The sequence below is a fragment of the Xenopus laevis genome, chromosome 5S, assembly GCF_017654675.1.
Source record: "Xenopus laevis strain J_2021 chromosome 5S, Xenopus_laevis_v10.1, whole genome shotgun sequence".
NCBI classification, from domain to species: domain Eukaryota; kingdom Metazoa; phylum Chordata; class Amphibia; order Anura; family Pipidae; genus Xenopus; species Xenopus laevis.
The window spans coordinates 6,182,835-6,193,324 of record NC_054380.1 but is presented as its reverse complement, the minus strand read 5'-3'; the positions used below and the strand labels follow the sequence as shown (position 1 = coordinate 6,193,324).

Genomic DNA, 10,490 nt, shown 5'->3' with positions numbered 1-10,490 from the left:
GAGCGAATTGTTACAGTTCAGATGCTCCTGGATCCCTGAGCTGCCAGACTGAGACACCAGAGACACGAACATTAAACTTTAATCTCCAGGACCGGACGGTTTGCGTCATAAAAATTTAAGATACTCCACCAATTATTGTAGCTCTATGACACTCTTCCAATAGCAACTGCCAGGTGGACCATAGAGGACCTCCAAAGAGCAATTATATGATTCATACGGAGACATAGAATTGAACAAAAAGTAATGAAGGCACCTAAAACCTGGGGAGGTCTCTCTGTACCTGATTTATATCATTACTATTTAGTCACTCAAGTAAAACAGGTACTGGAATGGTTTTCAGAGAATCCATTGACAAAATGGGCAGAAATCTAAATTATCCTCAAAAGGGCACTCCCAGTCTAAATAGACCACCCACATGTTCCCGCTGGAATCTGAGAGTCCTGCGCGGAACCAATTTCTGGACCCGACCCCACCCCACATATTAACCCACTTTGATTTGCTACCTGACCCGCAACTGCCAAAATTGAAAAATCCAGCATATAAATCGGGAGGCAGATTGAAGGGCTTTTAAATATCCTCTCCTGGTATAAATTAACTATTTCAGATTAATAAACCAGTACAAAGTAAACTTTGTCACCTTTCTTGTAATTGGGATTGTCACAGCCCGAGAGCAATTTTTTAGATGCTTATTATGAGCCATTCATATAAGTGGGAGCAGCCTTGCTATATACAGACTTGCTAAACATCGCCCTCCACTGGCTTTACAGGGGAATAACCAAGTGTCATGTATAGGTTTAGCCATATAGGGGCCCAAATGCATGAAAATATACATTCAAGGCATCCAGTGGCACTTTAAGCCCAAGTCTGATAGCGATCTAATGCCACAATGGTACGATGCCCCCAAAAATTTACCCGACGACCCCTACACAGCATAGAACAGACCCAGACTGGAATTAATAGGCCCCTGGATCTCCCAGTTACTTAGGCCTTAACCTAAACTCTAAAAATCTAATATGGCTAAAAATGGCATATTTTATATAGTGAACTTATTGCACGAGGCTAAAGTTTGAGCTTGTCAATAGCAGCAATGATCCAGGACTTCAAACTTGTCACAGGGGGTCACCATCTTGGAAAGTGTCTGTGACACTCACATGCTCAGTGGGCTCTGATTGGCTGTTGAGAAGCTAAGCTTAGGGCTCGTCACTAATTATCCAGCAGAAAATGAGCTTCCCTGGCTGTAATATAAGCTGATGCTACAGGTTTGCTGATTATTCAATTCTGATGCTAATTGCACTGGTTTCTGTGCTGCCATGTAGTAATTATGTGTATTAATTACTAATCAGCCTTATATTGTGACAATTCTATTCTATGTGTACTGTATATTGTGAGTGGCTCCCTAAGCTCAGTAAGTGACAGCAGCACAGAGCATGTGCAGTGAATCAGCAGAAAAGAAGATGGGGAGCTACTGGGGCATCTTTGGAGACACAGATCTTTACTGCTAAAGGGCTGTGGTTGCCTTGGGCTGGTACAGAAGCACAAAACATCATGTACAACATTTCTACCTACTTCTGTTTACTTTAGTTCTTGTTTAACAGCCTCCACCTGCTCAATAATGAGGCAGTTTTAATGTATTTTTCAGCAGCTCTTCATTTTCCATAACCCAGATTGCAAATCTACAGAGTCCTGTGCATCTCCATTTACACAACACCTGCACTCTTACAAATACACAGGGAAAAAGCCCAGGGATCACCTGTAACAAGTCCCTGTAGCCCCTGCAGTCTGCACATAAATAGGAGACAAGTTGTTTCACTGTAAAAAGATCTTTATTTTGCGCAACATTTTTAACTTTACAACAAAAAATAAAATAAAGTTTCCGTATTGAGGCTCTCTATAGAGAGGTGTAGGACTGGGGTGATAGAGCATTCAAGACATCTGGGGAGGGGCAAGAGATTCCAGTCTGAGAGGGGCTAACACTCGACACAGGTCAGATTTGGGGGGGAGGGGGGTGACACTGCGGTGCTACAGATGTAGGCAGCATTGGCTGACAAGCACCAGGTTTCCTCCCACTGACTGAATGAAAATGGCAGGTAGCACAAGGCCTGACAGTCAGCAGCACATTAGTCATTCCCCATGCAAGTGAATGAGAGGGGCAGCAGGATGATTACTAAAGCTTCTCAGCCAGGTAAGTGGCCCTGCACCATATTAGAACATATTAATCCACCATGCCCATTACTGTAGCAGCACAGGGTAGGATTAGAGGCAAGCCTGTAAGATCATGTGTTTACAGATTCTAACAGACCCACCGGTAGCTCAGTAACCAACTGGCCACTAACACAGGGCTATCACAAGCCAAGCTAGCTGCCATACTGCTACAATAACTTACAGAACTAAACTGCTCAGAGACTGGAACACAAAAATGGGGTGCAGAGAAAGGATACAGCAGCCATCGTCTTGAAGCTTCCCCAAATATATTTTATAAGGAAGGAAATCCATCCCCAGTATCACGTGACATTTAAAGTCCAAGGGAGAAGTCGTCCCCCTACTGAGTTTACAGACAGTGCACATATGCAGGTGGGAGGGGGCAGGACAGGTATTAATTCCAGCAAACGGATTAATCGACTTCCTCCATGCGAGAAGCGTCTTCTTCACCCTCCAGAGGTGGGATGTCATCTGGCACAGAGGGTGACGCTTCTTCTATAGGTGCATCATCGTCATCAATACCTGAACGACAAGAAAAAAAGGTTAAAGGGGTCCATCCAAACTACTGTATTTAAAAGAAAACCCTTCAAACATGAAACCTAATTTTTCCATTAAAACATCCAAACTAGGTATTTAAAACCTCACTTGACAGCTCAGACTGGCCTGTTTATATGCTGTAAATGTGAATTCCAAATGAGAAAGAAATTGCAATTCATAGATTTTAATAGCACAGATTTCTTAGGGCGACAGCCCCGCTTTAACAAGCGCTACTTGTATGGGGTGGTTATTCCACTTACAAACCAGAGATGTTGCCGAGATCCCTCCCATTAATTCCAGTAACACTCAATTGAGATCATTGCCAAGCCACAGGCATCATACAACCCAAAGGTCATTGCTTGCCATACCCCAGCTCTATTCTGGACAGAATCATTAATATTTCTGCCTACAACAGAAACCGTGGGCAACAATCCCCATCCAACCAGATATGCGTCTGTCTGTAGCCTGTTGCCAATTGGAGAATGCTGGGGCGGCTACTTAGGGTATTGGCTTTTCTGGGGGGTATTACTTTAGGGACCCTGTAGCCAAAATCCCTTTAAACAGCCAGTGCCAAAGTATTCCAGCACCTAGTCCCTATCCTGGGGGAAAAAAAAAAAAAAAAGCCACTTACCCAGACCGAGCTTGATCATCCTGTAGATTCTGTTTGAGTGTGTCTGGGGATCATCCAGTGAGAAGCCAGACGACAGCAGCGCAGTCTCAAAGAGCAGCACCACTAGGTCCTTCACGGCTTTGTCATTTTTGTCAGTGTCTGCCTTCTGCCTCAGTGTCTCCACAATGGGGTGCTCGGGGTTGATTTCCAAGTGCTTCTTAGCCATCATGTAGCCCATTGTGGAATTGTCCCGAAGAGCTTGAGCTTTCATGATGCGTTCCATATTTGCGGTCCAGCCGTAGGTGCTGGTCACAATGCAGCAAGGAGACGAGACGAGTCTGTTGGACACGGTGACCTGCAGGGGAACAATTAACAGAATTTGTGGTTAGCAGGACAAGGCTAAACTGGGGGTTATGCACAAAGGGCAACTTCTGCCCTTGCCTCACCTTCTCAACTTTCTTGTCCAAGATTTCCTTCATCAGTTTGCACAAACTCTCAAATTTAGTCTTGTTCTCCTCCATGGTCTTCTTTTCCTCCTCATCTTCAGGAAGCTCAAGGCCCTCCTTGGTCACAGACACTAGAGTCTTCCCGTCAAACTCCTTCAGCTGCTGCACACAGTACTCATCGATTGGCTCAGTCATATACACCACCTCGAAGCCGCGCTTCCTTACTCGCTCCACAAAGGCAGAGTTTGCAACCTGGTCCTTGCTCTCACCTGCAACAGAACAGAGGGTCAAACCTGAAAATCCAATTAAAAAAACAAAAACAAAATTCCCTGCTTCTTCTGGGTAGTTGAGGCAAGCTCAGAGCAGATTTTTGCTGTAGTGGGATATGTGGCTCACTTACCGGTTATGTAATAGATGCTCTTCTGGTTCTCCTTCATCCGGGACACATACTCTGTTAGAGAGGCCATCTCATCACCTGTCTGGGAAGTGTGGTACCTCAGGAGCTCAGACAGCTTCTTGCGGTTTGTGGAGTCCTCATGGATACCAAGCTGTAATGAAATTAAAGTCACCCCAATTGCAAGAGACACTGGGGACTGCTGCATGCTTTACATCGATGCAGTACAACTCCAGTCTTTCACTCACCTTCAGGTTCTTTGAGAAACCCTCGTAGAATTTCTTGTAGTTCTCCTTGTCCTCAGCCAGCTCACAGAAGAGCTCCAGACACTTCTTGACAATGTTCTTGCGGATCACCTTCAGAATCTTGCTCTGCTGGAGCATCTCACGGGAAATGTTCAAGGGCAGATCCTCAGAATCGACCACCCCACGGACAAAGTCTGAAATAAAGGGGGCAGTTATAGGTGGCTCATGCAGGGAGCTTAAAATATATTGCAATATATGGACAAACCTTCCCTGTTTTGTTTAAAAGATTTTAGTAGCTGTATGCACAAAGTGTCTCAATGTTTTAACTATATTGATAATGGGTTGAGTGCAGAGGATCTCTTGTATTTGTCTATGGGAATCTACACAAAGCATTCACATGAGCCGTTTTGTGGCTTAAACTGCGCTTCCCAAAAGTTATACATTGAAGCTGCTGGGGTTGGCATTTTTTTATTTCAGTGTCAGACTAGGACACAGATCAAGAAGCCACTTACTCAGATACTCTGGGATCAGCTCATCGCAGCTATCCATGATGAACACACGGCGCACATACAGTTTGATGTTGTTCTTTTTCTTCTTGTTCTCAAAAAGGTCAAAGGGAGCACGGCGGGGGATGAATAGCAGAGCACGGAACTCCAGCTGCCCTTCCACAGAGAAATGCTGATGTGGAACAGAACAGGTGGCATTAGCACTGCATTGGGTACAGAGATATTGGACCCAAAACCCAGGAAGCATCTGCTTGTTTGGCTATTACTTACCTTTACAGCCAGGTGATCCTCCCAGTCATTGGTCAGACTCTTGTAGAACTCTCCATACTCTTCCTGTGTAATATCATCAGGGTTGCGGGTCCAGATGGGCTTGGTTTTGTTCAGCTCCTCCTGATCAATGTACTTTTCCTTGATCTTCTTGGTCTTTTTCTTCTTATCTTTCCCTTCCTCTTCCTCATCAGAGCCCACATCCTCTATTTTAGGTTTGTCGTTCTCTCCTTCCTCTTCCTTCTTTTCTTCTTTCTCCTCCTCTGCCTCATCATCACTGATCTCCTTTTCCCGCTCCTTTTCCAGCTGCCAGGGAGACAAATATTCACAATGAGCCAATCAGATAATTGGACTTGTTTCAGCCACAAGTGCCACTGTCACAAAGCAGTGATTGAACCCCCAGATTGGCTGTACTTACATAAAGGGTGATAGGGTAGCCAATGAACTGGGAATGCTTCTTTACAGTTTCCTTGACACGTTTCTCTTCCAGGTACTCAGTCTGATCTTCCTTCAGATGCAGGATGACTTTGGTACCACGGCCAATGGGCTCACCTACAAAAGAAAGAAGTTCAAGGTTAGGAGTGCCAAGGTAAAGAAGAAAAGCTTTTAATGAATTCTTTGCCATTAACAGTTAAGGCTAACTCACCAGTATCAACCTTCACAGTGAAGGAGCCACCAGCAGAAGATTCCCAAGCATATTGCTCATCATCATTGTGTTTGGTAATGACCACAACCTTCTCTGCCACCAGGTATGCAGAATAGAAACCCACACCGAACTGACCAATCATGGAGATGTCAGCACCAGCCTGCCAGAAAGAAAGGGTGTCAGCTAAGTACCAATAATGACCCAGCCAGACGCAGATTGCACAGACTTCAGTTACTCTCTTTATTGCGCAATATACTGGCTAGTGCCGAATATGAAAAACCAGGTGAGTGTAAATCAACTTAATTCTTCCTTAATCAACTTAATTCTGCTTAATCAACTTAATTCTGCTTAAAGGCGAAGGAAAAGATAAAATTAAATAAGCTTTATCAAAAAGTAATGCTGCTCTGAGTCCTCTGTCAAAATAAACAGCACATTTCTTTCCTTCTATGGTGTACTCATGGGCTTCTGTATCAGACTTCCTGTTTTCAGCTTAAACCTCCAGGGCCCAGAGCCATGAGCAAGCGATTTAGCTTGTTGTGACATCACTTCCTGCCTAATATGGCAGTTGCTATCCTAATTAAACAAGAGCGCTTCTAGAGCTGCTTACTCCACTATGGTAAAGCATTCTTCAGAATAAATAAGAGTGTTATGGCTTGCACTATTGTGGCTAATATATTGGCAATAAACTGCTTTGGTAGCCTTCCTTCTCAAGGGAAGAGTTTTCCTAGTGTTCTTTATATCCTGCCTCTGCTACCTACCTGTAGTGCCTCCATGAAAGCCTTGGTGCCGGACTTGGCAATGGTTCCCAGATTGTTGATGAGGTCAGCTTTAGTCATGCCAATTCCGGTATCAATCATAGTCAGTGTGCGCTCCAACCGGTTAGGAATAATGTCAATCTTCAGGTCCTTGCCACTGTCCAGCTTAGATGGGTCAGTCAGGCTCTCATATCGGATCTTATCCAGGGCCTGCAGCACAGAGCAGGAAGAATGGATTTTGGTTAAAGATGGCCATAGGCACACACTGTGCGTGGAGTGTCCCAACATTTTACATACCATGGCAATGTCATACTTAAAGCGGACCAGTCAACTATACATAAAAAGCTGCATAATGAAATTCCTTTGTGATCCATGGTTAATTTGAAAGTTCTTTTTCATTAAAAACATCCATAACTTATAAAAAAAAAAAAAAAGTGTTTAAAAAAAAAAAAGTGTTTAAATATCTGAGCTGTCAATCAAATATCACCTCTATGCCTGAGGTGGGGCAGTCAGTTACCGTACTTTCACTTTCCATTCAGAACTTCCTACATGTCACTGCCCTCCCCACACTCTATATGTGTGTAGGGTAATGTGTATGGGCATTAGGTCCCCCATTCAGGCACATACACAAGATTTTTGGGTGATAAGAATTTGCAAAATGGCAGCTGCCTGCTTGTGGTATTTTATAATTCCAAGACCAAAAGAAACAAATTTTAAATAACAGTCTAGGTAAAGTTTATATTTTGCTCAACTAACATGATGGAAAAGAATTTGGAATTATTTCTTAGGGTGACAGGTCCCCTTTAAAAAAAAAAGATTAATATTGGCTACCAATAAGATCACTGCATGTATTGACAATATAGACGGGTGCATGAATTTTATACAGTTGTGCTGTGCCAATTAATGGCCAGGACAGAGTCTGATTGGTTATTTGAGAGGCAGGGAAGCAGCCATGATATCTACAACTATACCAGCTTGGCTGCAGAATACACTTCATTCTATGGCTAAAGCCAACAGCTAGCATTAGAGATCTGCCTTGGATATCCATGCAATACACAGGCTGAAGCAAAACAAAAGTATAACCCGTGGGCCTACACATCTGACGGGACACCATATACTGCTCACAGCTGCTACATAACCAGACAAGGAAAGAAGACTTACATCTGAGGCGTTGGAGATTAATTCTCGCAGAAAGATCTCTTTGTTGGAGTAGAAGGTATTGATGATCAGGGACATCAACTGCGCAATTTCCGCCTGGAAGGCAAATGTCTCCACCTCCTCCTCGCCATTGTGGGCAACTTCTGGCATCTGCAGAGAAGGAAATAAGTCTCATTCTGTCTCCTAAACAAAACCATTAGATACTCACATAACTAGGGATGAACAGAAGCCTCTATTTTGGATTCCGCCAAACCCCAGAATCTTTGTGTGAAAGATTCGGCCGAACACTGAATCCTATTTGCATATGAAAATTAGGGGGGGGGGAAGGGGGAAACGTTTAACTTCCTTGTTTTGTAACAAAAAGTCACATTATTTCCCTCCCTGCCCCAGATTTGAATATGCAGATTAGGATAATGGTCGGGCATGAGGATTCAACCGAATCTGAAGTATTACTGCCTCCTGCCCCCCACATCAGGACAAAGACTCCGATTCCCTGTGAAACCCGACCCCCCCCCCCCCATTAAACCATCAGACAAAGGGTCATTAGAAACATAAACCAGTCGCTCATCTCTGGTGTAACCAGCGAGGAAGTTCCCTTTAAGACTAGGGGACAGCGCAGAGAGGAGACCGTTCCCTTTTTATCAGCAGAGACCATTGTGTAGGGAACATATAAAGATTGTGCCTCCCCCCATGAGAAGAGTACGCTAATCCCGGCACACGGTGTGTAGGTAACAAGGGGCAGACCATTGCTAAACGTAGGGGTAACGTAACGTACACGGGGCCTCGTTTCCATGGATACAGACAGAGCAGAGGTTCCAGGGCCGGGCCCAGTTATGTCGCATTAAATCCCAATATGGCGGCGCTCTGACTACCGGCTGCTCAACCACGTGCGCCCCCACCCGAGGGAGTGGGGGAGGGAAGAGATCGAGAAGGTTCCAAGGGCGGGGCCAGGACTGACAGTTGGGGTTCCTGCATTAAGGCACAAACGCCATTCCCCACACAGAGATGTACAGGAGCCCCAGAATGAACCACTAGGGACCCTGAAAACTCGTCTAAAATAAAGAGACCCTCCCACAGCCACTTGGTTTAGTCCTGTCCCAATCCAGATCTTACTGCCTCTCCTCCAATACTAGGACTCCCAACTCAGTGGGAATATGTGGGGGGGGGACAGTTCCACTGCGTCCTCAGAAACCGGCGCCGACCCCCAGAAACCAGCGCCGACCCCCACAACGCTCCCCCCAAAACCCCGCACTGCGTAAAGCTACGACCCTGCCGGTACCTTGTCTGCTAGTGGATCTCCGCTCCCGGTGACTACTGGGGAATTGGTGAATGAAGAAGAAAGATGCAGTGAACCGGTTGCCTTTTATATCGGGCGAAGCGCAACCCTAGATCCCTCCGCCTGCACCAGCGCCGGGACTATTTGCTGTGTGCGTGTGTATACATGCGCAGGGACAAGGAGAGTGTGCAGCCGGAAGAAGGACACCGATATATCTTAGCGCAGATCTGGGGAAGAACTGGACTCTCAGCGCGAGCTGTTTCCAGTCCAGTTGTAATTATAAGGCTCTTGTGTGCGTCTCTGGAAGGGAACTGCGCATGCGCAGCCCTACTTGACTCATCAGTCATTTTTAACATCGCCTCCTCACAGTGACCCCTTTAACTCCGCCCCGGGAACTTCCCCCAAATAGAAAGTGCTAGTGGGACTACTTTTTGGGGGAGGAGGAGGCATTGCTTCTAGTAGTTTCTAGAAGGAGGAGGAGGCAATGCTTCTAGTAGGTTCTCTGGTAGTCGCGCCTCTGTGCCCTCCCCTTCCCGCCTCTTCCTTGTCTCAGTCTATTCCTTAGGTCTTCAGTCCCCCCTGCCGCCATCTGCTGCTTTGTCATTCCATTCTCCTTCTGTTGTTTGTGGGAGGAACAAGCTTGTGGGCGGGGCAGCAGCTCTGTTACGTCACCAACTGCAGGGACAAACGGCTGCGGATGAGTCACAGGGAGAACATGGATTTTTGGCTGTTGTTCTCCTTTAGTTGATCTCGTACAGGTAAATCTAGAAACCTCTGGACTTGCTGAGTAATCAATGAAGACGTTTCACTTCTCATCCGAGCAGCTTCTTCAGTTCTTCTCTTTCAGTTTAATTTATTTATTTAGATTTACCTATATTAGATATACATGACCAGGATGAATGAAAATCTTCATAGTCATATTCTCCTTTAGTTTTATATCTCAGACATATTCCCTAGTCCTGTACAGAGATTATATACAATTCCCATCATTCCCTGCCGCAGTAATTTTACAATCTATAGTCCATAGCCCACCCCAACTGTCCCAGTGATTTTACAATCTATAGTCCCTAGCCCACCCCAACTGTCCCTGTCCCAGTGAGTTTACAATCTATAGTCCCTAGCCCACCCCAACTGTCCCTGTCCCAGTGATCTTACAATCTATAGTCCCTAGCCCACCCCAGCTGTCCCTGCCCCAGTGAGTTTACAATCTATAGTCCCTAGCCCACCCCAGCTGTCCCTGCCCCAGTGAGTTTACAATCTATAGTCCCTAGCCCACCCCAGCTGTCCCTGTCCCAGTGAGCTTACAATCTATGGTCCGTAGTTCACCCCAGCTGTCCCTGCCCCAGTGATTTTACAATCTATAGTCCCTAGCCCACCCCAACTGTCCCTGTCCCAGTGAGCTTACAATCTATAGTCCCTAGCCCACCCCAACTGTCCCAGTGAGTTTACAA

General features: G+C 45.5%; 1 protein-coding gene across 2 annotated transcripts; it reads right to left on the bottom strand.

Annotated features, from left to right (window-relative positions):
- Positions 1–1,804: 1,804 nt before the first annotated feature.
- Positions 1,805–9,089, bottom strand: hsp90ab1.S (heat shock protein 90kDa alpha family class B member 1 S homeolog). 2 transcript variants are annotated; one of them, NM_001093155.1, is given in 12 exon segments: positions 1,805–2,721; positions 3,368–3,701; positions 3,793–4,061; positions 4,193–4,340; positions 4,435–4,625; positions 4,944–5,109; positions 5,208–5,510; positions 5,623–5,756; positions 5,851–6,010; positions 6,609–6,815; positions 7,767–7,913; positions 9,043–9,089. In NM_001093155.1, coding segments are annotated over 11 exon segments (2,169 nt in total). In that variant the 5' UTR covers positions 9,043–9,089; the 3' UTR covers positions 1,805–2,611.
- Positions 9,090–10,490: the final 1,401 nt, after the last annotated feature.

Excerpts from the sequence above, each read along its gene's own strand:
- hsp90ab1.S (XM_018264449.1), bottom strand. Across the intron at positions 6,011-6,608 it reads CTTTCATGGAGGCACTACAG|GCTGGTGCTGACATCTCCAT; the intron begins GTAGGTAGCAGA and ends TCTTTCTGGCAG. Across the intron at positions 4,062-4,192 it reads GAGCATCTATTACATAACCG|GTGAGAGCAAGGACCAGGTT; the intron begins GTAAGTGAGCCA and ends GTTCTGTTGCAG.